The 26,338-nt window shown below is 42.4% G+C and overlaps 1 protein-coding gene across 1 annotated transcript; it reads right to left on the bottom strand.

Moving 5' to 3' along the window:
- Positions 1–2,511: 2,511 nt before the first annotated feature.
- Positions 2,512–25,322, bottom strand: LOC124147170 (C-type lectin domain family 4 member F-like). The gene is made up of 16 exons (XM_046517784.2): positions 24,897–25,322; positions 23,320–23,424; positions 21,922–22,032; positions 19,625–19,714; positions 19,260–19,370; positions 18,736–18,828; positions 18,178–18,279; positions 15,831–15,926; positions 14,047–14,148; positions 13,570–13,647; positions 12,555–12,638; positions 11,150–11,227; positions 9,956–10,036; positions 8,890–8,976; positions 3,224–3,415; positions 2,512–2,793 (listed from the first exon to the last, which is right to left on the bottom strand). Exons 1-16 carry the CDS (start codon positions 25,303–25,305, stop codon positions 2,570–2,572), a joined length of 2,043 nt encoding a protein of 680 aa, XP_046373740.2. The 5' UTR covers positions 25,306–25,322; the 3' UTR covers positions 2,512–2,569.
- Positions 25,323–26,338: the final 1,016 nt, after the last annotated feature.

Genomic DNA, 26,338 nt, shown 5'->3' with positions numbered 1-26,338 from the left:
CCTACAAGCACAGTTATGGGAACAGATACCCTGACCGTTCTCGCTCAATGAGTTCGCAATTTATATATACTCTGCAAAATAAACCCGCATAAGTAGTAAAGTCGTAGTGTTGCGTATTGCCACACTAAAATAGTACCAAAATGAATTGGTCATTCCCGCAAGTTTTATGCCTCGCCGGGCGGATGAAAGATGTCGTGTTTACAAGGGTCTCGGGGAACGTTATACCCGAAACCGCGTACAGGAAGTGGACATACATGTACTTGGTGGTGGTAGCGTGATGATTTGGGCGGAAATCTCATACACTGGTAGGACATATTTAGTGCAAGTTACAGGGAACCTAACGGCACAACGTTATACGGATGTGATTCTTCGGCCATTCGGCCTTCCGATTATGCAAAAAGCAAATTTGCTGAAGACCTATTCTCTACACGGATCTTCACGGGATCGAGACGGTGTGTGTGCATTTACATTAATAAAATGACTTGAGTAATCCATGCAGGAACGTTTACCTACGACATTAGGGGCTCCATCGACTTGCTTTAAATATCATAAAAGGACCCAAATGGTGGAAATATGCATGGATGCTGTTTATGAAGGAACTGAATAAACAAACAGTTGTGCTAAGTGAAAAGCTGTCATGAATGTTGGTGTTATTAGGGGAAGAAGACTATGCTTGTCGTAAGCTTGTCGGGATCCGGTTGTCAGGCATGCATGTCATCGCATCCGAACTGCGTAGATCGATGCCCATGATGTCAATCACTGGATTTTCTGGGGTAGACTCGAATATTTACAGTCGAATTCATATGGCTGGAAAGGTGTTGAGTGCGGCGTTAAAGAACAACCAACCAAACAAAACATCAAACACTCGGTTCGTTTTGTAAAGACCTGGCGGGGATAGTGCCTCGCTGCTTTGTTAAAATATGAAACTTTCACTCGATCAACAGCTTGAACTCTGACCCTGGCCTTTCACAGTGGAAATTAGCTGTTCTGGATGAAGTGTGTTCCGGTAAAAAGTATCCCGAAAGTTTATTACTTTCTATAACGTTTGTTTAGTTAGAATTTAGCCTCGTGTTGTAAATATCGAAACAAGGGAATTTGGCCAAGATGTTTACCTTGCTTAAGCTTCAGATACATCGCTGATGTGATATCGATCAATAATAGTGAAATCACCCTTCGACTGATTTACCCACATGAGCTAGAAATAAAGTAGACCAGTGAATCCAACCACAAGACTGTATGACAAGAGGGACTTCAACTTTCCAATTGTCAACTTTCCCTGCATGTCGACGAATATTCCAGTAGCTTCTGTCTTTGATGCCTACATTTCACAACTTTTGAGGTGCAATCGAGCATGCACTTTCTACGAAGATTTCAAAGAATGTTTTACTACTCTTGCTCAAAAGTCGTTTGATGAAGGCTGCAACAATCAAGGCGTAATGCTCTCAAAAAGATGCATGGTTGACACTTCCAAATTTGACGCATCAGTGACAAAGATTATATCTGATGTAAAATCCCTATTTTGACTTGTATCACATGTTCCCGTGTCCTTTATAGATAAAGAATTGACTTGTCCTTGCATGTGTTTGTGACGGGTGCCACCGATGGGACACGAGGATGAGCTCTCCTTTTCGCGAATACCTGGTATCTTCACTAATTGCTGGAGAGTCATAAACACACGCTTCTGTTATAGTCTGAATTGTAGAATCGACTCGGGGGAGATTGCTTAGTATTAAGGAAAGAGTTTGTCACTTTAATTTCAGTGCAGTGAAAATATCACCCATAGTCGTTTTGTACGGTGAATATACCACATTGTTATCATAGTCTTATGTCTGCTGCACATTGAATTTTATTTAAAAGGACCTGTATCAGTACTTTAATAAATCGTATTATACGCCCTGAGAACCAAAGATAAATGCTTTTAGCAATTTTTAAGTAATTAATTTATTAGCGACAAAAAACTTTTATACGAGCCGATTGTACAACTACATCATGAGCGTGTGTTTATGAATCACTATCACACAGTGAAATGATACCAGGTGTTCGCGAAAAGGTGAGCGCATCCTGCCCCACCCGTTGCACCCATCACTAAAACTCGCCAAGCAGTGTAATCTTTCCCCTGAAAGCATATGATACAAGTCCAAAGTGGGAATTGCATCGGACATCATTATTATCGCTGATGCGTCAAATACTAGTATGGATATGTCCTCCACCGTAAAACCTTCTGAAAGCTTAACTGAGGCCTTGAAAGTTGTAATCGTGAGTGTCGCATGACACTCTTTGAAAACGTGCTTGGTATATCCTCGGGTGTGACCCCCACATGATTTTGCAAATTGTGCACATGTGAGCGAGGGAGTGAGTATGGTTTTTCGCCGCTTTTAGCAATATTCCAGCAATATCACGGCGGGGGACACCAGAAATGGGCTTCACACTTTGTACACATGTGGGGAATCGAACTCCCACATTGTGGTGGTTACTGCTGATGACATTAATGAGGAACAACAATGCTAAGAATATGTGTTATCTGCAAATTTTATTCTCATCTCTCTGTGTGAAGGTGTCGTGTAGAGACTTATGAGATGACCTTCTCGCAAATAAACTTGTTGTATGCGTCACAGTTGACGTCATCCAAACAGAGGCCGGCTCCATTCCACAAGCTGCCACAGCCATGTCCCCAGTTGTTGGGTTCCCCACTACACCACGAATAGTAATCGAAATTACTCGAACCATCCACCCACTTGTAATTCTGACTTTCAAATCCAAAGAAGCCAATCAAATAGTCATTCGTGAAGTCCCCTGAAAATATAAACAATTGAAAAAGTACCAGAGATGCCCTCGATTGTGTTTTTTTATGTAAATTATGTTTTATGTATGTAGTCGTTCGTCCAACAATTGTACTTATTTTGATGCTACTAAGGACCCAGTGTCGTCACCTCAGAAGTCAAATGAGTATGTTATCTTCTGTCCTTAAAAACAACAACATCAGTTGAAGATAGTATGGTACCCTAGGCCTTAAAGTCCCTCCTGTTTACATAAGGTTGTCTCGTGTTCCGTTAAAACCAATATAAGCAGAACACGGAAAATAAGAATGTTTCATCTCAACATCTACACGATTAGACAAGAACATATTCTAATGTGACAGACTGGTTTACTGCTTCTAGCAGACCTTGGCCCAGAGGAGATTTTGTCTAATCCTGTGGTAACTATTTGGTGGTGGTGTACTTACATAACTGATAGTTGATGTAGCTGACCAGGTCGGATTTTTTGGCATACGTGTCGACAACGTAGAGACGATAGTTTGAGCCGAAGGACTCGCACCACTCCTTTGCATCAATCCAGTAAGCTTTGACCCAATATGCCGAGTAAATGCAAGTGCTGGGACCACTTCTATACGACCATGGATAATCACAGCTGGTGTCTGAAAATTACAAACATCTTTATTGTACACCTTTAACATGAAGTGTGATTTAAGTTAAAACATTGTTTCGCAACAACATAATGTCTTCTAATCTGTTTTGTACCTTTCCCTGCGTATCTCTTACATGTAGGATTATGAATTGGGCCAGTTTTAAAGTTTCAAAGTGTAAAAGATAAAATGTAGTTTCGTGTAAGATGTAGGGAGATTAATTAGTGGGCCGAAAAGTTTGATGAAACGGCAAAGACGCGTTTGGAAGAGAAGTCAGAAGTGAGTGATGGTTCAGCCGGATTGGTACTGTTCCCAGAAGTAAGACATAGTTCAGACGTCGTGGTAGTGTGGTCGGAAGTGGGACATGGTTAAGACATTTGGTAGGGTGGTCAGAAGTGAGAGATGGTTCAGACGGCGAGGTAGTGTGGTCAGAAGTGAGACATGGTTAAGACATTTGGTAGTGTGGCGATAAGTGAGACATGGCTCAAACGGCTTGATAGTGTGGCGATATGTGAGACATGGTTTCGGCGACTTTGTAGTGTAACCAGAAGTGAGAGATGGTTCAGACGTCTTGGTAGTGTGGCCAGAAGTGACACATGGGTTAGACGGCTTAGTAGTTAGGCCAGAGGTCAGACATGGGGCAGAGAGCTTGGTAGTGTGGCCAGAGGTCAGACATGGTTCAGACGGCATGGCAGTGTGGCCAGAATTGAGACGTGGTTCAGACGGAAATGGTAGTGTGGCCAGAAGTGAGACGTGGTTTAGACGGCATGGTTGTGTGGCCAGAAGAGAGATATCGTTCAGATGGCATGGTTGTGTGATCAGAAGTGGGATATGGTTTAGACGGCTTGGTAGTGCGGCCAGAAGTGAGACATGGTTTAGACGGCGTGGTAGTGTGGACAGAAATGAGACATGGTTTAGACGGCGTGGTAGTGTGACCAGAAGTGAGATATGGTTAAGACGGATTGGTAGTGTGGCCAGAAGTGAGACCTGGTTAAGACGGGTTGGTCGTGTGACCAGAAGTGAAATATGGTTAAGACGGCTTGGTAGTGCGGCCAGAAATGAGATATTGTTTAGACGGCTTGGTAGTGTGGCTTGAGGTGAGAGATGGTTGAGACGGCTCGGTAGTGTGGCCAGAGGTGAGACATTGTTAAGACGGCATGGTAGTGTGACCAGAAGTGAGATATAGTTAAGACGGCTCGGTAGTGTGGCCAGCAGTGAGACATGGTTAAGGCGGCTCGGTAGTGTGGCAGAAGTGAGAGAAGGTTAAGACGGCTTGGTAGTGTGGTCAGAAGTGAGAGATGGTTCAGACGGCGTGGTAGTGTGGTCAGAAGTGAGACATGGTAAAGACATTTGATAGTGTGGCGATAAGTGAGACATGGTTTAGATGACGTGGTAGTGTGGTCAGAAGTGAGACATGGTTAAGACATTTGGTAGTGTGGTCAGAAGTGAGATATGGTTCTGACGGCGTGGTAGTGTGATCAGAAATGAGACATGGTTAAGACATTTGGTAGTGTGGTCAGAAGTGAGATATGGTTCTGACGGCGTGGTAGTGTGATCAGAAATGAGACATGGTTCAGACGGCTTGATAGTGTGGCGATAAGTGAGACATGGCTCAAACGGCTTGATAGTGTGGCGATATGTGAGACATGGTTTCGGCGACTTGGTAGTGTAACCAGAAGTGACACATGGGTTAGACGGCTCAGTAGTTAGGCCAGAGGTGAGACATGGTTCAGACGGCTTGGTACATGTAGTGTGGCCAGAGGTGATACATGGTTAAGACGACTTGGTAGTGTGGCCAGAAGTGAGACATGGTTTAGACGGATCAGTAGTATGGCCAGAAGTGAGAGATGGTTCAGACGGCATGGTAGTGTGGCCAGAATTGAGACGTGGTTCAGACGGCATGGTAGTGTGACCAGAAGTGAGACATGGTTTAGACGGCATGGTAGTGTGACCAGAAGTGAGATATGGTTCAGACGGCTCGGTAGTGTGGCCAGAAGTGAGACATGGTTAAGACGGAATGGTAGTGTTGCCAGAAGTGAGACATGGTTTAGACGGCGTGGTAGTGTGGACAGAAATGAGATATAGTTAAGACGGAATGGTAGTGCGGCCAGAAGTGAGAGATGGTTTAGACGGCGTGGTAGTGTGGCCAGAAGTGACACATGGGTTAGACGGCTTAGTAGTTAGGCCAGAGGTCAAAGATGGGGTAGACGGCTTGGTAGTGTGGCCAGAGGTGATACATGGTTAAGACGACTAGGTAGTGTGGCCAGAAGTGAGACATTGTTTAAACGGCTAAGTAGTGTGGCCAGAAGTGAGACGTGGTTCAGACGGCATGGTAGTGTTGCCAGAATTGAGACGTGGTTCAGACGGAAATGGTAGTGTGGCCAGAAGTGAGACGTGGTTTAGACGGCATGGTTGTGTGGCCAGAAGAGAGATATCGTTCAGACGGCATGGTAGTGTGACCAGAAGTGAGATATGGTTCAGACGGCTCGGTAGTGTGGCCAGAAGTGGGATATGGTTTAGACGGCTTGGTAGTGCGGCCAGAAGTGAGACATGGTTAAGACGGAATGGTAGTGTGGCCAGAAGTGAAACATGGTTAAGACGGCATGGTAGTGTGGCCAGAAGTGAGACATGGTTCAGGCGGCATGGTAGTTTGGCCAGAAGTGAGACATGGTTCAGACGGCATGGTAGTGTGGCCAGAGGTGAGAGATGGTTGAGACGGCTCGGTAGTGTGGCCAGAGGTGAGACATGGTTAAGACGGCTAGGCTGTTTTGCCAGAGGGAGAGATGTTTGAGACGGCTCGGTAGTGTGGCCAGCAGTGAGACATGGTTTAGACGGCATGGTGGTGTGGCCAGATGTGAGAGATGGTTAAGACGGCATGGTAGTGTGGCCAGAGGTGAGAGATGATTCAGACGGCATGGTAGTGTGGCCAGAGGTGAGAGATGATTCAGACGGCATGGTAGTGTGGCCAGAGGTTAGAGATGATTCAGACGGCATGGTAGTGTGGCCAGAAGTGAGAGATGGTTAAGACGGCATGGTGGTGTGGCCAGATGTGAGAGATGGTTAAGACAGCATGGTAGTGTGGCCAGAAGTGAGAGATGGTTAAGACGGAATGGTAGTGTGGCCAGCAATGAGAGATGGTTAAGACAGCATGGTAGTGTTGCCAGAAGTGAGAGATGGTTAAGACGGCATGGTGGTGTGGCCAGATGTGAGAGATGGTTCAGACAGCATGGTAGTGTGGCCAGATGTGAGAGATGGTTAAGACGGAATGGTAGTGTGGCCAGTGGTGAGAGATGATTCAGACGGCATGGTAGTGTGGCCAGAGGTGAGAGATGATTCAGACGGCATGGTAGTGTGGCCAGAAGTGAGATATGGTTAAGACGGCATGGTGGTGTGGCCAGATGTGAGAGATGGTTAAGACAGCATGGTAGTGTGGCCAGATGTGAGAGATGGTTAAGACGGAATGGTAGTGTGGCCAGCAATGAGAGATGGTTAAGACGGCATGGTAGTGTTGCCAGAAGTGAGAGATGGTTAAGACGGCATGGTGGTGTGGCCAGATGTGAGAGATGGTTAAGACAGCATGGTAGTGTGGCCAGCAATGAGAGATGGTTAAGACGGCATGGTAGTGTGGCCAGAAGTGAGAGATGGTTAAGACGGCTAGGCAGTGTGGCTAGAAGTGAGAGATGTTTGAGACGGCTCGGTAGTGTGGCCAGCAGTGAGACATGGTTAAGACAGCATGGTGGTGTGGCCAGATGTGAGAGATGGTTAAGACGGCATGGTAGTGTGGCCAGAGGTGAGAGATGATTCAGACGGCATGGTAGTGTGGCCAGAGGTGAGAGATGATTCAGACGGCATGGTAGTGTGGCCAGAGGTGAGAGATGATTCAGACGGCATGGTAGTGTGGCCAGAGGTGAGAGATGATTCAGACGGCATGGTAGTGTGGCCAGAAGTGAGAGATGGTTAAGACGGCATGGTGTTGTGGCCAGATGTGAGAGATGGTTAAGACAGCATGGTAGTGTGGCCAGAAGTGAGAGATGGTTAAGACGGCATAGTAGTGTGGCCAGAGGTGAGAGATGGTTGAGACGGCATGGTCGTGTGGCCAGAGGTGAGAGATGGTTGAGACGGCTCGGTAGTGTTGCCAGAGGTGAGAGATGGTTAAGACGACATGGTAGTGTGGCCAGAGGTGAGACATGGTTAAGACGGCTAGGCAGTGTGGCTTGAGGTGAGAAATGGTTGAGACGGCTCGGTAGTGTGGCCAGAAGTGAGAGATGGTTCAGATGGCATGGTAGTGTGGCCAGAGATGAGAGATGGTTGAGACGGCTCGGTAGTGTTGCCAGAAGTGAGAGATGGTTCAGATGGCATGGTAGTGTTGCCAGAAGTGAGACATGGTTTAGACGGCGTGGTAGTGTGGACAGAAATATGATATAGTTAAGACGGAATGGTAGTGCGGCCAGAAGTGAGAGATGGTTTAGACGGCGTGGTAGTGTGGCCAGAAGTGACACATGGGTTAGACAGCTTAGTAGTTAGGCCAGAGGTCAAAGATGGGGTAGACGGCTTAGTAGTGTGGCCAGAGGTGAGACTTGTGTCAGACAGCTTAGTACATGTAGTGTGGCCAGAAGTGATACATGGTTCAGACGGCTTGGTAGTGTGGCCAGAAGTGAGACATTGTTTAGACGGCATGGTAGTGTGACCAGAAGTGAGACGTGGTTCAGACGGAATGGTAGTGTGGCCAGTATTGAGACGTGGTTCAGACGGAAATGGTAGTGTGGCCAGAAGTGAGACGTGGTTTAGACGGCATGGTTGTGTGGCCAGAAGAGAGATATCGTTCAGACGGCTCGGTAGTGTGGCCAGAAGTGGGATATGGTTTAGACGGCGTGGTAGTGTGGACAGAAATGAGATATAGTTAAGACGGAATGGTAGTGCGGCCAGAAGTGAGATATGGTTAAGACGGATTGGTAGTGTGGCCAGAAGTGAGACCTGGTTAAGACGGGTTGGTCGTGTGACCAGAAGTGAAATATGGTTAAGACGGTTTGGTAGTGCGGCCAGAAGTGAGATATTGTTTAGACGGCTTGGTAGTGTGGCTTGAGGTGAGAGATGGTTGAGACGGCTCCGTAGTGTGGCCGGCAGTGAGACATGGTTAAGACGGCATGGTAGTGTGGCCGGAAGTGAGAGATGGTTAAGGCGGCTCGGTAGTGTGGCCAGAAGTGAGAGATGGTTGAGACGGCTTGGTAATGTCGCCAGAGGTGAGAGATGGTTGAGACGGCTTGGTAATGTCGCCAGAGGTGAGAGATGGTTGAGACGGCATGGTAGTGTGGCCAGAAGTGAGAGAAGGTTAAGACGGCTTGGTAGTGTGGCCAGAGGTGAGAGATGGTTGAGACGGCATGGTAGTGTGGCCAGCAGTGAGACATTGTTTATACGGCGTGGGAGAGTGTAGTCATAACAATAAAGCAGCAACACACATCCACAACAACGAATAACGAACAACTGACCTATGTCCTCGACCATACTGTCGACAACGTCACTTAGATCATCAAGTTGGTTCTGCAGATTTCCGACCTGTGTTTCCAGTGCGTTTTCTGTAACCAGGAAACGATGGTAAGAATCCTTCGATATAGTTTGGGTGGTTAGTTGGTTGGTTTGTTGTTTTACGCCGCACTCTGGATTATTCCAGCTACATGACGGCGGTCTGTAAATAATCGAGTCTGGACAAGACAATCCCAGTGATTGACATCATGAGCATCGGTCCACGCAGTTGGGATCAATGACATGCTTCAAACCAAGTCAGCGAACCTAACCACCCGATCCCGTTAGTCGCCTCTTACGACAAGCATATTCGCCTTTTACGGCAAGCATGGGTTGCTGAAGATCTATTCTCACCCGGATCTTCACGGGTGTCTTTTACAAGAGAATTATTTTTATTGTATATGTAATGCTGTCACATTAAGTAAGTTTTGACAAATATGTGATAAAGTCATCATTTAAAACAATTCAAACATAATCTTTGTTTGTTTTTGTTGCTGTTTAACGCCATGTACCAGATATATGACGGTGGTCTGTAAATAACCGAGTCTCGACCAGACAATGCAGTGATTGACATCATGAACATCGATCTACGCAACCAAACTGGGATTAGATGACATGCATCAACCAAGAATGCGAGCCTGACCACCCATTCTCGTTCGTCGTCTCTTACGACAAGCATGGGTTGATTAAGACTAATTCTAATCCGGATCTTCAAGGATTAAAACGTTATCTGAAGTACTAGTGGGGTTGTCCCAATAGTCATACACTGATCCCTTAACATCAAGGGCATAGTTGGACACTTTTACTTCTTACCAAACATTGCCATCTTTAACTGAATAACTTACGTTCATACACTTATTCTAAACTAATTAGTTCACACCTTACTTCAATAACATTGTACTTCCATGGCATATTTAAAACACCGCAAAACTCCAGCCCTTAACTTCAACGCCACGACTGGAAGAAGCTCCACCCGAACATGTCTTGTTCCTGATGTGTTGCTTAAAGAGGAAATTCAATGGACTGACATACGATTGGCGCTTGAATCCGATGAGACTGTGGCTATTTCCGCAACCAAGGCATCCAGACTAGACTGAAGACCCGTCACTCCAGCTAAAAGATAAGAAACGTGTAGAAGTGTTAATATCTGTATATAACATAATCGATAGAATATATTGGGTAAATAAGATTTTTGTTTGTTTGTTTGTTGATTATCGCGTTACTCTGCAATAAGGTAACTCCTTGACGTCGGTCTGCAAATACTCAATTCCGGACCAGACAATCCAGAACATCGGTCCATCAACCAAGTCATCGAGCCTGACCACAAAGACCCGTTAATCGCCTCGTACGACAAACATGGGTTGCTGAAGACCTGTTCTAACCCAGGTCTTCACGGGTCGGAACGTTAAGAACTGTCTCAGTAGTTTGTTATCAGATTATTCAGTAAATCTTGCCTCGTGGCTTAAAATATACATTCAACACAATATCACATGTTTTAGTTAAAGGTATATTTTTTCATGAGTATATGCTACATGAACAAGTGAATCTACCGTTCAATGTATTTATTCAAATAAATATATACAACTTACAGAAGGATATAAACAATAGGTTGTGTAGTTTAGTTAAGCTACAATGAAAGTAAAAATTAACCTTCCATTGCAACATGTATGCGCTTGAGACCTAGAGTCTCTGAACAACCAATACTGAAAGAAAGGCTAATTTGATGTTTGGTCAGATGATCAAAACATAATTTACTGAGGTCGACATTTATTTTGATGATGGCGATCTCAATAATAAGTCGTTACTATAAGGGGAAGGAGTGAGTTGCGGGCACACGAGGTGTGGGCTCTCACACTTTGTACCCATTTGGGAACCGAATCGGCGAACGCTTCAGTCACCAGGCTACCCTACCACCCCTCCAAGGAGAGCAAGTAAATGAGTTGGGTTCGCGTCGTTTGAACAGTATTTCAGTTATACTACAGCATGCCCACGTAATGTTGCTGGAGAGCCCAGTTGAACAGGCAGGAGTATGACTGGTGATATAAGAGAACTGTCAGATTCAAGCTGAAACGCGTAGATCTGCATAACGGATTTCGGCGGCTAGGCCACCCGTGTCCTCTTGGTGGATGAACTGAACAATCCAGCACTTCGCGGAGAGCTTATGCCACTGTTGATGATACATTACTTATGAATCTGTTGCATATCACCAGAGAGTGGAATACATACTCTGTAGAGTTCCAATGGAGTTGGCATGGTCCGCGACGTTGGCCTGAACATCAGCAACTGCCGAGTCTGTCTGCGACCCTGCGATAAAACAGAAGCTTACGAGTGAGTGAGTGAATGTGGTTTTACGCCGCTTTTAGCAATATTCCAGCAATATCACGGCGGGGGACACCAGAAATGGGCTTCACACATTATACCCATGTCGGGAATCGAACCCGGGTCTTCGGCGTGATGAGAGAAGGCTTTAACCACTAGGCTACCCGACCGCCCCAGGAGCTTACAGAGGTGTGGAAGGACATATGCGAGACAGGGACGAGACTGAGGTAACTAACACGGCGTTGAAAAGTGATGGCAGCCTAATGTGGGCAAGAAGTCCAAAAAGGATTTAATTCATAAACGTTTGTTAGTTTGCAGTAATGGTGCCAATAGACAAAGAGGAATGGTCGATGCGCATTTGGGTAGAGACCGGGCTCACTGGGACAAGAATACAGAACAGGAACAATATCCTTTAAGAACTGAAGATCTTTTACATGCGTTTACTAATCGTAAGTTCATGTACGCCTTAAATGTGTTATAAGCATCTCCTCATAATCATGCAAGCTCTTTCCTAATAGGCAATGACAAGTTTGTTGAAAAATGCCTTTTGTTCCGATCGAAGCAAGTTGGAATATGCCTTGTCCTCTCGTTAATGTTAACTGATTTAGCTTATTATATATCTGCGTCTACACACGTGTACACTTTTAATTATGTTCAGTTTAACAAATAAATGTTATGTCTGAAATATAAAGTTAAGTGAATATTTATTTTCACTGATTCTATTTGCCATCAGGACGATTCAATAATGATACTCTACACGCAGCCAAGACAGCGAATGGGACTTCTCCCAGGAAGCGCTGCCTAGTCAAACCCAGACAGAACTTTTCGGAGAATGTAAAGACTCCCCAACACTGCAGCCTTCTGCATTTCCCAGATTGTCAGAAGGGCTGTATTCCTGGTAGTAAACCCGGGTACAACCCCGATGTCAGCCAACAGATTTGGAGGTACCAAACGTAAGGCACCGAGAACAATTGGGAGTCCGACAACTTGGTACTTGGGATGCAAGCGTGACATTTCGAAAGTGAGGTCTGCATATTTGCCATGTTTTCCCTCAATCTTGTCAGTCACATAAGTGTCAAAAGGGACAGAAAATTCAATGATATAAATGATTTCATTGGATTTATCAAAAAGGACAAGATCAGGTTTGTTGGCCTGGATACGTCTGAGGCCGTAAATGGGCCTATTCCAAAGAATTTTTTTATTGATCATTTTCCATGACGCCGTCTACATATTATTATTATTTTTATTATCATTATCATTATCATTATCATTATTATTATGAGCCTTAAATTGTGAACACGTATATATTTACCAACAGTTTGAAGGTCGGCAAGATCAGCTGCAATGCCATCCACTGTGGTGCTCAAAGAGTCGATACCAGACACACTTATGGCCTCTGAAATCAGTAACGGACACGACGATACCTACCACTGCACCAAAGACTCTATTTTCTATAAACCATCTGGAAGTGTCCTGATGAGAACACGTGAGCGACAACCTGATAAATACATCCTGAATATCCAGATTCAAATGAATATAGTTACATCTCATTTAATATCTAAAACTTGAGCCGCCGACAGGAAGCCATGGCCACAAGTTTCCAAATGTGATACATGTTGGCCTCGCATGAAAACACTAGAGTAACAACGTCTTGTATGAATATTCGAAGAATAGACGACTAAAATGGAATGTGGTCATAAGGTCGAGTCGTCGGTCTGTAAACCATCGAATTTGGACCAGTCAATCCAGTGATTGACATCATGAGCATCGATCTACGCACTTTGGAACCAAGTCAGCTAGCCTGACCACCCAATCCCGTTAGTCGCTTTTTACGACAAGCATAGTCGCCTTTTACGGCAAGCATGGGTTGCTGAAGACCTAATCCATTCTAACGTATATCTTCACGGGTCGCTTGATTTAAAGGCGGGCTGTGAAAAGGTGACACATGCTCTGGACAAGCTTGTTGTCGATGGACCGAAGACAAAGTATCAGGTACAATGATACAAATATTCTACAGTAAACTACGGTGATAACGAACTCAAAGGGACCACTAATTTTAGTTCGTAATAACCGTAGTTCGTTATAGGCATATATACAGCATGTATACAACAAATGGTCGGGATTAAAAAATAAGTTCGTTATATCGGTCAGTTCGTTATAAGCGTGTTCGTTATAAACGTACTTTACTGTATCTGTATTCTGTAAGATTGTTCATTTCTATGTGGATTGATGCCATTATTATCAAATTTCTATACCCTCATTAAGTATTACAGAATAATATTATAGAAAAAACATTGTTAGCAAAATGCTGACTGCTGCACACTTACGTGCATCAAGATGACTTTGTAGAGTTCCAATTGTTGTTTCCATGCCATTGAACTTCACCGTATAGTCGCTTACAAAAACTGAAAGAAGAAAACAATATATTGAGCATTTCTCAACAACCTTACAAGAATGAATGTACCCCGAGACCTAACATGACTGCATGTGTGTCTATAGCTTACATAGTACTCAAATTACATATGCTGTTAAACTTGTTTGAAATGACATGCAGATCCGTTCAACCTATATAGGAACCCATAAATAAGACCATCATAAACATTTAAATATTCACCTGGAATCTATTAAGTCCGGAAAATAGCGAACATGGTAGTACATGCTATTATGTTAAATAAACCGAAAATCTGCATTTGGGGAGTTAACTATGTCCTCATCATACTGTTGCAAAAGTTCAACAATGTAACTATCACAATACGATCTCAATAGTGCAATGACCCCCATAGCCATCCGCGTTATTGACTTACCAGCATTTTCTGTAGCTGTTCCTTGTATTGAGTCCACAAGAACTTGGATTTCCGAAGCCTGATTCTGCATAGTTTCAATCATTGTATGGATGTCTTCGCAGCCTGTAAGACAGTGCAAATGTGTATATCTCTTATTGCCATACAAATAATTACACTTGGTGAGGACATTATGTGAAAACAAAGACGCGGCGACCATTCCCCTGAGATGTGACTACCTCGGTTCTCGCTAAAAAGTGCTTAATTTCGCCTTTTTGTAGTTTTAAAACAATTCAGTTTAGACCTCAAGAAAAATCAGAGAACCATGTCAATTACCATTCATAGATGCGATAATGTTTTCAAGCAGACGAAATCAATATTGATCACGTGCCAGTTCAATAACGATCATGTGACGAGTCAAATTTCGTGGTCGTGTCTGTCACGTAATTTGACCCAGCCATTACGGGTAACATCTCGATATGTTAGGACAACATTGAGGTGTATTGTTTCGCCACGACATATGGATTAACCAATGAAATTAGATTCTTGACAGAGGTATAACATTATTCGAATAATACTGGTAAGCTGTTGTCAGCTTTCACCATTCATGTTTTGTGATATGGTAAATACAATCGAAACTATCGATATTCCTAACTGAAATCGATACCATTGATCGGAAACTGATTTAACAATCGATTGATTGACTTTAAGTGCTTACCAAAAGCAATGACGCAGACTCCAATCTTTCTTACCTCCTACTCTTTGACAGTCTCCAAAGTCTGCACGTGAATCTTTCTTACCTCCTACTCTTTGACAGATTCCAAAGTCTGCACGTGAATCTTTCTTACCTCCTACTCTTTGACAGATTCCAAAGTCTGCACGTACATCTTTCTTACCTCCTACTCTTTGACAGATTCCAAAGTCTGCACGTGTATCTTTCTTACCTCCTACTCTTTGACAGATTCCAAAGTCTGCACGTGAATCTTTCTTACCTTCTACTCTTTTACAGTCTCCACTGTCAGCACGTGAATCTTTCTTACCTCCTACTTTTTGACAGATTCCAAAGTCTGCACGTGTATCTTTCTTACCTCCTACTCTTTGACAGATTCCAAAGTCTGCACGTGAATCTTTCTCACCTTCTACTCTTTGACAGTCTCCACTGTCAGCACGTGAATTTTTCTTACCTTCTACTCTTTGACAGTCTCCACTGTCAGCACGTGTATCTTTCTTACCTTCTACTCTTTCACAGACTCCAATCGCTGAACGTGTATCTTTCTTACCTCCTACTCTTTGACAGGCTTCAATGGCTGACCGTGTATCTTTCTTACCTCCTACTCTTTGACAGACTCCAATGGCTGACCGTGTATCTTTCTTACCTCCTACTCTTTGACAGGCTTCAATGGCTGACCGTGTATCTTTCTTACCTCCTACTCTTTGACAGACTCCAATGGCTGACCGTGTATCTTTCTTACCTCCTACTCTTTGACAGGCTTCAATGGCTGACCGTGTATCTTTCTTACCACCTACTCTTTGACAGGCTTCAATGGCTGACCGTGTATCTTTCTTACCTCCTACTCTTTGACAGACTCCAATGGCTGACCGTGTATCTTTCTTACCTCCTACTCTTTGACAGGCTTCAATGGCTGACCGTGTATCTTTCTTACCTCCTACTCTTTGACAGACTCCAATGGCTGACCGTGTATCTTTCTTACCTCCTACTCTTTGACAGGCTTCAATGGCTGACCGTGTATCTTTCTTACCTCCTACTCTTTGACAGACTCCAATGGCTGACGGTGTATCTTTCTTACCTCCTACTCTTTGACAGACTCCAATGTCAGCCCGTAGATCAGCCATCTCCGTCATTAAATCTACGATGGAAGCTGAAGCTTCTTCGTGTTTCAAATCTGCAAAAAAATTATCAGTTACATATGCAACGTTGTTTTAAAGAAGGAGCTTTTCAGTATTACATCGTGGGATGGGGTCTTAATAGGGGAGCAAACCCCAAAGTGTTGCAAGTTATTACCTATGGGAGCGGGTAAGGTGCAGAAAGTTAATAACTAGCGGATCCTGCTCTGTCTAAGGGATTTCATTGGACTTATTGTATTTCAAGTTATATCCACATATGACATTACATAAAGCTTTCAATATTTACGTTCATATCCAAGGAACACACAGTATAGCTATAGTGAATGAGTTAAATTTTACATAGCATTTCTTTGAAAGATTGATGGTATGTCATATGTCGATATAACTTGAAATACAAACTGTTTGATATTTGTTCATGTAAATGTAAATGTAAAACCTATATGTAAATGAAATATAAATTTAAATATAAATGTAAATGTATTGATATATGTGTATCGAAAAATGAGAAACATGGCGGCCGTGCTGCCGTAGGCGGGTGTTGACGGTTGAGATGATATTTTCCAAACACAGTGAGCTTATTGATCACAACTCATATAGAACTTGGTGTAAGACTACAATCATGTGTGTGGACAGTGGAGGATGGAGAATGAGAATAGGAACCTTTACACAGCATTTTACGTTACGAGGCGTGAATGTTGAGAAATGTGACTCCACGTCGAGATGGTCACCCTTCAATGATTACATGGTTCGCCTCGCTGCAATGCCTATCGTGTTTCTAGTGGTGAGATTTGTGTTAGTGTGACCAGCAAGGTATGTGGTGAACCGACTCGTGGAAAAATCTTGTCATTTTCGTGTGAAAGCTGTTCAAATGAGTGCGGTACTTGCACGACGGATGCCATTGTCGAGAACCACCCTTTATACCTCACATCATTGTACGCCGTGACTAGCCCTTCCTAAACCCTTTCATCGTATCTAAGCTTCTGTTGTGTGCTGGAGATATCGAGCATAACCCAGGACCTGTTGATATCGCTATGGAATTGCTTAAGTCTGTTCTCGCAAAAATGACGTGAAATAAGTCAGAAATTTGTGGCCAAATGAGCAAACGTAGTGGCTGCCGAAGTAAAATCACGAACAGCGATGTATTCAGAATTGGAGAAATCAAGTAATGGCAAGAGAGGTTACTTCAAAGGTGGTCGGCTTGTTGTGGAGACATGGCGACAAAGGCTGCCGAAAACGAGTGGAACTGTTATTTCATTTATTTCTTAGTGTGCAGTATATCGAAGAGTATACAGCGATACCGTTTTGGTGTTTGGAGACTTAAACAGCAGAACTGGCGGAGACGATAATTACGTCGTAGATGATGTTATGCGTGACGTTGAAGGGGGTGATCATTTTCCTGACGGTTCAACTCAATTTGAAAAACCAAGATTTTCATCCAATCACAAGGTAAACGCGTTTGGAAAATAGCAACTGGAGCTGTGTTCACTTCTGGACATATATAAAATAAACAGAAGAGACTTTTCGTTCATTGAAAACTTATAGGATATGCTTTAGCGTCATAAAACTTAGTGAATCCTTTGTCACAAACATGTCATCACAGATTATCACTGATGTGTTAGCAAGCGCAGCATTGTGTTGTATCTCAGACATATCTGGGTGGGTGGGTGGGTGTGAGTGAGTGAGTGAGTGAGTGAGTGAGTGAGTGAGTGAGTGAGTGAGTGAGTGAGTGAGTGAGTGAGCGCGCATAATTATGCGCCGTTTTAGCAATACTCCAGCAATATCACGACCGAGGACACCAGAAATGGGCTTCACACATTGTACCCATGTAGGGAATCGAACCCTGACCGTAGGCGTGACGAGCGGACACTTTAATCACTTGGCTACCCCACAAACCCGTATAAGATTCGAATTGGTAGTTGTGATTCTACAGTCGAATGATTATTAAGTTAAACAATACAGCTGTTTCATAGTATGTGGGTAAGCATCTTGAGTCGAGGTACTCTCTAGTTTAAAGATGTACTTTGACATGCGTTGTTGCAAACCAAAAGTGACGTCATCAACCCGGAAGTGCAGATAACCTTCTTCCCGAAAATAGTCAGAGGCATATATTATGTGTTTTAAAGTTTGCTAGCGGTGTAAGAATCCACAATGAAACGCCGCTTAAAGCAATAAACCAAAAGTTATTATTCATAAAGATATACGTTTTCCTCTTTACACGCCAACTTCAAGAATGCCGCTCAAACGCTCATTTTCCCGTATCAAATTGAAATGGATGAGGTTTAGAGTTACCTTGTTCGATGAGCTGGTCGGAAATACTTGTGTCCAGGCTTTGAACAGTTGCGTCAACACCAGCAACGGTTTGCTCCAAGCTATTCGCTCTCTCTTGTAATGCTGAGGAAATAGAATTTGGTTAGGAACCATGAGTTTTGTTTCAAAACAGCTATGGGCATGAAAGGATCCGGCGAATCAGTTTCGTTTAACTAGAAACTGAATGGCGAATCAGTTTCGTTTAACTAGTAACTGAATTAATCAAACATTAACATCACATTCGCGAAGGTAAGAAATGACATGAAGCTTTGAGGGACCCAGCACTTACTACGCTTGGGGGTTAGCTGGGAAAGCACCAGCATGTTTCAGACACTGATTAACTGTTGAAAAGAAACCGTCTTTTTTAAAATAGATCCCACTCTAAAACTTATTTGCAAAAACATATATCTGGCATTTCAAGTGAAAGAAAATGACATGGTTTGTATCCAAAGGTTTACAGTCCCCTTCCTATGACTTCGACCTGAAATGACCGTTCCGTTTACCGTCCAGGATTATTAGGTGATGTAACAACCCACTCACCATTGATTTCTGATGTGTAGTCGGTGCTCTGAGCAGATTCAAGGTCACTCACACGTGTTTCAAGGTCATCTACCACTTGGTTTGAACTTTGACCTGAACGAGACATTCAAATAACTTTACTACAGAATAAACATTCATGGTTGTTACAAGAATCCAAGAGGCTGGCTTAGAACTCCTCCCCAGCAACATGTGCTGGTCGTAAAGTGCGCCTCGGGGATCGGAACTCAGGCTCCGTAACTTGGTCGATTGCTCATGTTCTTCAGATTAAATGTGCTTCTGATGAAAAGCTTATTCCATTTGTTCAAACATTCAAGGTACATATGTCATCATTAGTGTAAAATCACATAATTAAACAGTCACTAATATGCTTACAACGAATTGAACAGTTATTCGGTTGAGGAATCACTTCCTTCAACTCTTCCCGAAAGAAAGGCCAAGAGAAGTAAAACGTTTGACATTTATAAAGTTTTTGCTCAATTCAGAAGCTGATATTTATTTGTGTTTTAGCGTGTTGAAATGTTTACCTTCAACTGAAGCAATTCGTGCTTCGAAGCCGCTGATGTCTGATTCAATACTTGCAAGGTCTTCATGTGTAGGAACATTAGCTATGCTGTTGGATAGGGCATTGATCCGAGCTAAAATAAAAAAAGGAGCTCTTACAAGAGACAATAATACTTATCGATAAGGAATGGAAAATACATTAGTTAATGCAGTTACCCCTGGATATAGTGGTTTAACTGACAATACAAAATATTTCATTAAGAAGCAACCCCCCCCCCCCCCCCCCCCCCCCCCCCCGACACACACCTTACTAAGCATACTACTAGATATATTTACTTTACAGCGAGGGTCTACTTAAATGCCACTGTTAATTGTGTTTCTATCTTACTGTCGTAGCCCATCGCCAGATCTTCCACCCCAGTCACTGATGATGCCAGGTCTGCCAGCGAGTCTTCAAGCGTGGTAACATCAGCTCCGACTGAATAAGAAGAGTATAAAGTTCATTGTGTATGACTGTGCGTGTATTTCTAACAAGGACTGCCTCCATGGACGGGTGGTAGAGCGGCTGGCCGTAGAGCAGGTCGGGGTTCGACTCCCGGCTGCGTCATTCCAAAATATGTAAAAAGATGGTACTTGTTACTCTGCTCGGCATTAAGGGGCTAAAACAAGGACTGGTCGACTCGGAGGCAGTATACTGTGTCTGAGTTGGTTAGGTATCTCAGTTGGCGTGTACTATACAATTTGCATTAGTCCGGACTAGTTCAAGCACACACACACGTGCATGCACGTCGCTATATAAGTGCAGTTATCTTGAACGCGATGTTAAGCCCCATTTCACCTCATCCCATCCAACGAAAATCAGGATTTTCACCAATTCATAAATTTCCAACTTTGCGCCCAAAGGTTATATTTCTCAGTACGTTATTACAGTTAAAAAATAACGTTGCCATCATTTTACCGTCAATACGTGAAACTGACGGAATCATCTCTTCGAATAAATGAAAGATTAATTTATCACAAGAATCCCCAAAGTATATTTTCCGTAGTCAATGAAGTTTTTATCAGTTATGCAAAGCCTATAAATACACGAGCCAGTATGAAATTGTTTTCTGAACTGAATTTCAGTTTCATGGAGTTTCAATATTAATCATTCGCAGTTTCTCTTCACTGTATGGTTAAATCAAATTCCCTCTCGTTATCTGATCTGCTTTGTCAGTCCCTACAGACCTGAAGATTACTTTGTTTACAAATTTTGGATTGGGAAAAAACATAGGTTCGTAGACAATGATTGAATATTTGTTATTTTAACTTTTTATGATCGACACCTTTTCGAGCTATGTTTCTATTAATATTTTCCTCTTCTTGGTATTGAGGAACCAAAGGACACGAAAGTAAACATTTCATCATGTTTGTTTGTTTGTTTTGTTGTTTAGCGCCACACAAGGCAATAGTATAGTTATACGACAGCGGCCTATAATTATTACTAATTAATAGAGACTGGACATCTATCCACGCAACTGGGATACGACGACATGGAGTGACCTATCACCGAGCATGACAACCTAATCCATTTAATCACCTCTTAAGGCAAGCGTACATGTAGGCTGCTTATTTTCTTATCCGAAATCCCCACATGTCAGCTATCTATTGTTTTCCCAACACTTCAATTTTGATCCTTATGCCATTCTTGATTTATATGTAGGAGTCTTTTTACTGTGTATCATTGTGCCCATCCAAACGTATTGAGTCTTGTCTTTGAAAGGCATTTAGAAGTGATACATATGAGGAAGAAAATTATTGATGTCAACTTCTTTATTATGAGGAACACAACGTTTCGGAGTATGTACTTACTCCTTCAGTATTTCAATCACTGTCTACCTTTAATATATACTGGAAGACAAGTGATAACCCATTTAGAAATGTTTAAGGAATTACAGTGATGTACAAAGATTTATTATATATAAATCATAAGATCCAAAAACCAATATTTTGCGAAAGTATTTAACGAAGGCAAAGTTCTGATAGTGATACCTAAATGAAACTTGTCATGTACATGTGTGTAAGTTTCTGCGTGGCTATTTGTGGCCTTTAAAAGTCTCTTAAGAACATGAATTTTATTCAATACAAAATGACTATGTTTCAAATCTCTGCCATGAACAAATTTAAAGTACCATGGGGTCTTATATTCAAGATTCAAGATTCTTCATTACATTAATGGAGGCCTCGTTGCCAAGAGTACAATACAAAACATGTGGTCTTACATATGTTCACAAGGGTTCAGTTCTTATTAACTGGCACGAACAAGTCCCAATGGGTTGCTACACATCATTTGTTTTCTTGTCACAATCAGATGTTTTGAAATATATGTGGCTACTGTTATTTAAATGGAAAAACAAATACCTTTTCCATTTCAGACAAATTTATTGGTTTTAGCTATTTAATTTTCATCATCTAAATATTCAGATTTAACCGTTCACACCTTTGTCCGTTTGACCAAGTTCATATAATGTGGCATACAATTATTTTTCCATCTGTAATTAGGTTATTATTACATACGTTATCTCACTTGTAACATGTCTGTATAGAAGAAATGCTTGGACAGTCCTTCCCCACGCCATTAGATTTATAAAATATGGTAAAATACCATTGGTCCTCGTCAGGGAGCAATCTCTGTGATGTACTTACCATCTGTTATGGACGCTTCCAGGGTGCTTTGCACAGTTGCAAGTTCACCTTCAACACCAGCCACGCTTGTAGTCAAGCCATGAATATCAGCACTGTAATCCGAACCGGGGGCTGTACAGGGGTGATAAAAAATGCAATTTGAAATACTATTTTACATGATGTTTCAAAGAGCATTTATGAATCGTGCTCAAAAGATGTTTGATCAGGGTTACAACATTCAAAGGGTTAAATTTGTAAAGCCTTCAAAAAGTTTATGGTAGAGATGTTGAGGGCATTTTTATATTTGATGCAATGTCCGATGCAATTCCCCATTTTGACGTTTACCTTTTTTTGCAGGTGATCAATTGACGTGTCTTTGCGTGTGTTTGTGACGGTTGCCATCAGTGGGGCAGGATACGCTCATCTAATATGCGAACACCTGGTCTTATCACTTTTTGATAGAGATTCTTAAATCAATGCTTATGACATAGTCGGAATTGTGGAATGGAGATTTCTTATGATTAATATGGAAATAGTCTTGTAGCTTTATTTATTAATTATGAAAGGCAAAAATGCGAATACCTCAGGCATAATGTGACTCGTCATTTTGCCCAACTCATGTCTACAACATGGTGTATTACCCCACAAAGTGTCAAACAGTGATGATCCCAGGTGTTCGCCAGATAAGCGTATCCTACCCCAGCAGTGAGTCCCATCACACACATGCAAAGGCAAGTCAAGTATTCACACAGGGGAACCAGCACGGGATCATATGGTGAAAAAATATATAGGGAATTGCATCCTTTAAGTCACTACTGATACATTCCATCTGAAAATGACTTCCACATTTACTGTAAAACTTTACCGAAAGCTTTACTGAAGCGCTGAATATTGTAATTCTGCTCAAAGAACTGTCAAGCAAGTGTGTGTGTAAGTGCGTGTGTTGCTTAACGCTGCTGTCATCAATATTCCAGCTAGACGACGGTGGTCTGTTAATAGTCTGGACCATTATGCCGCCCCGTACGACCAGTTTAAGTTAGGGGGAACAATTCTAACCAGGAATCTACAGCGGCACTTAGGGGCAAGAGTCATCTTACGTGATTTGAAATCTTTGCAGAAAGACAATGCTCGAGTTTACCTCAAAGGCTTGAGCTGCTAGAACATATTTGCTCGACATAATGATAAAGTTAACCATAGAGATGTGACTATGTGTAAGTTGACTATGTGACCATGTTGCCTTGTTGATATTATTCTACATATGTATTCACAGACCATGATGCTTACATAAATCTTGCTCCATATCATAATGTGTACATATGCACTTTTCAAGTATGTCGTATTAAAATACCACATTGTTGGCCTAATGAAATTGTCTACAACTCTAACTGTATGCGAAGAGAAGAACATCAATGATCTCACCTGGGGCAGCTGCGTTGGCCTGCTGGATGGTCGTTACGCTTGAAGTAAGTGAAGACATCTGGGACTGCAGTGAGTTCAAATCACTAAAGAGACTAGCTACATCGACTGGAAAGACAGATGAGGTCCAATAAGACTGAAATATATTTTGTTTTTCAAAATACAATTTGTTGCTTATGCAGGGTCGGTTCCCGACGGGCGTCAAGTGGTCCATGCTATTGAGGTTCATATCTAACCAGAACGACCTAGAGGACCTAGACAAGTCACCCATAAGTCCAACAGGGCATCTCGAAACGATATAGCAGGAATCTATATTGAACCCATATCCAGATATATATGAATAGTACATTACATTACACAATCATATATTACACATATCATATTAATCATAACCAAAGCTCTTTAAAAACTCATTTAATATTATCTATCTATCTATCTATCTATCTATCTATTTTATGTTTCCTGAGCTATCATCCAAAACATATCTGTGGATTGTTGACGTGACTCTTGCCTGTAGTGTCAATGTAATTATGTGGTCGGCATTTGCAACAGATTTAACCTCAATTGAACACCTTAAGGGTGGGCTTGGTCGGTGGGCACTTCCGCCTACAAACCCCCAGCAGGCGCTTGTTGGTGATTGGCGGACTATCTCAATCAAAATGGGGAATATCACTAGTGAGTCGATAATAGGAACTTGTCAAGCATTATATGGGCAAATTGTTGACACAATTATTAACACTGATTTGCATGATTTGGGTGAAGTGTGACATTCCTTGTCCCACGCGATTTCGTCACCATAGGGAGCATGACTTTGTTGGCATGACATACGAACTAGTTTAACTCCACTTATCGTGCTGTAACATGGTGTATTTGTAGTTGCGATCAATTTCCTTGACAGATAGTGATATGAAATAAACTAATATGCGAGTCTTAGTGAGTATACTGTCGTTTTTGGTTGAATATATAATGAATAGCACAAGAAGTCGAGGTATTGAAAAGCATAAAAATATTTTTTGGCTTTGTAAAATGCCGAACATTTTCCAGAGTACCTCAAGGTTATCGAACTTTGAAACTCGAGTATTTCAAATCACATACTTGTTTGAAACATCATAATGGTTTTACGTTAAAATGATTTGATCATATATTTAATATCTAAAACACTGGTGCGATACTCTTTTTATTAGAACTGGCAAATATACTACGTTGTATGCATTGTTTAAGCCATTTCCAAAAGATCATATGTACCCATGCTAATAATTATTGCCACCCCAAGATATATGTATCTTGGGATGGGGTGACAATAGTCATGAACAGGGGTACAGCAAACCACACGCCACTACAGTCACCAGGAGGCCACACAGTTCTCAACACGACGGCACAATCTAAGATACATAATCGCTAAATGTTAAGCGTTTTGATGTCCTTAACAAATGAGCTTCGAACAGGAAAACTCAAACTGTAATTCATGGTAAACAGTGTGTCGTTTTCAATGAATATTCCAGGAATCAAATAACAGATACAATCAACAAATCTGAAAACATAAAATATATCTATTAATTCTAATACGGAAATCTTCTTACCCGCGGTACTGTTCTGGCTGATGGTGATGTTTGTTAGGGAGGATTGCAGTTCCTCTAGGAAAGTTTCCATATCTCCTATGCTGTCCTCATTTCTTTGCACTCTGGTAGAAGTACTGTCTTTACTTTTCCCTGATGGCAATGTAAAGCCTTGACCGGCAAAAGGTGATGCTATAGTGCCGCCTGGTCCCGATATTGGAGAAGCTGCTGCAGCAGGAGAAAGGGAAGAAGAAGAAGAAGATGAAGAAGAAGAAGAAGGAATAGCAAGAGCAGGAGATGAAGACGGAGACGGAGCAGTTCCTGATACGGCGCTTTCCAGAGTAGACGCTAAGTTAGGAGGAAAGGCCATGCCATGGGGAAGACTTGCCAGAAGAATACAGAGGCCAAGAGTGAAGGTCTGTGCGGAAGCCATGTTGACTATTGTGTGCGGAATCCTGTGGATTTGCTGTGGTCAATTCTGTCCTGTCTTTATACGGTGTCATATCGGAATGGAAATCTTTTTCGTTGGCATTATTTGCTTTTCGGATCTCCAATTCTCAGTTATCATCGTATAAATCTAAACTTTTGAAATCAGACCATACAGTTGAGAACTATCTTTTCTTTCATCTGTCACGATGTTGACATGCTGCTATGTGTGGGGGATTGTACGAGAAGCATTATCTATTTTGGGAGCTTGACACTACAATTAACTCTAAAACATGAAAACAAATATTTTCTAATATCCACGAATGTCCCCATTTGGATGACCTCCAACTTAAATCTACAACACCCATGAGTCTGTGAGTCTGTGTATGTGGTTCTGTGTCTGTAAGTACGTTCTTGTGTGTCTGCGGGGCTCTGTTCATGTGTGTAATTGGATCTGTGACTGTGTGTTGGGCTCTGTTTGTACCTTTGACTCCATGTGTTTATGTGTTGGGTTCTGTTTGTACCTTTGACTCCATGTGTTTATGTGTTGGGCTCTGTTTGTACCTTTGACTCCATGTGTTTATGTGTTGGGCTCTGTTTGTACCTTTGACTCCAAGTGTCTGTGTGTTGGGCTCTGTTTGTACCTTTGACACCATGTGTCTGTGTGTTGGGCTCTGTTTGTACCTTTGACTCCATGTGTTTATGTGTTGGGTTCTGTTTGTACCTTTGACTCCATGTGTTTATGTGTTGGGCTCTGTTTGTACCTTTGACTCCATGTGTTTATGTGTTGGGCTCTGTTTGTACCTTTGACTCCAAGTGTCTGTGTGTTGGGCTCTGTTTGTACCTTTGACACCATGTGTTTATGTGTTGGGTTCTGTTTGTACCTTTGACTCCATGTGTTTATGTGTTGGGCTCTGTTTGTACCTTTGACACCATGTGTCTGTGTGTTGGGCTCTGTTTGTACCTTTGACACCATGTGTCTGTGTGTTGGGTTCTGTTTGTACCTTTGACTCCATGTGTTTATGTGTTGGGCTCTGTTT

Source organism: Haliotis rufescens, unplaced genomic scaffold, assembly GCF_023055435.1.
Source record: "Haliotis rufescens isolate VD_foot unplaced genomic scaffold, xgHalRufe1.0.p SCAF_39, whole genome shotgun sequence".
Classification (NCBI taxonomy): Eukaryota; Metazoa; Mollusca; class Gastropoda; order Lepetellida; family Haliotidae; genus Haliotis; species Haliotis rufescens.
The sequence above is the reverse complement of the archived record's forward strand: the minus strand, read 5'-3'. Positions and strand labels throughout refer to the sequence as shown.

Coding starts and splice junctions, on each gene's coding strand:
- LOC124147170 (XM_046517784.2), bottom strand. CDS start 25,305: ATGGCTTCCGCACAGACCTTCACTCTTGGCCTCTGTATTCTTCTGGCA. Junction 13,648..14,046: donor AACAGCTACAGAAAATGCTG/GTAAGTCAATAA, acceptor TTCTTCTTTCAG/TTTTTGTAAGCGACTATACG. Junction 12,639..13,569: donor ACAAAGTCATCTTGATGCAC/GTAAGTGTGCAG, acceptor TACTGATTTCAG/AGGCCATAAGTGTGTCTGGT.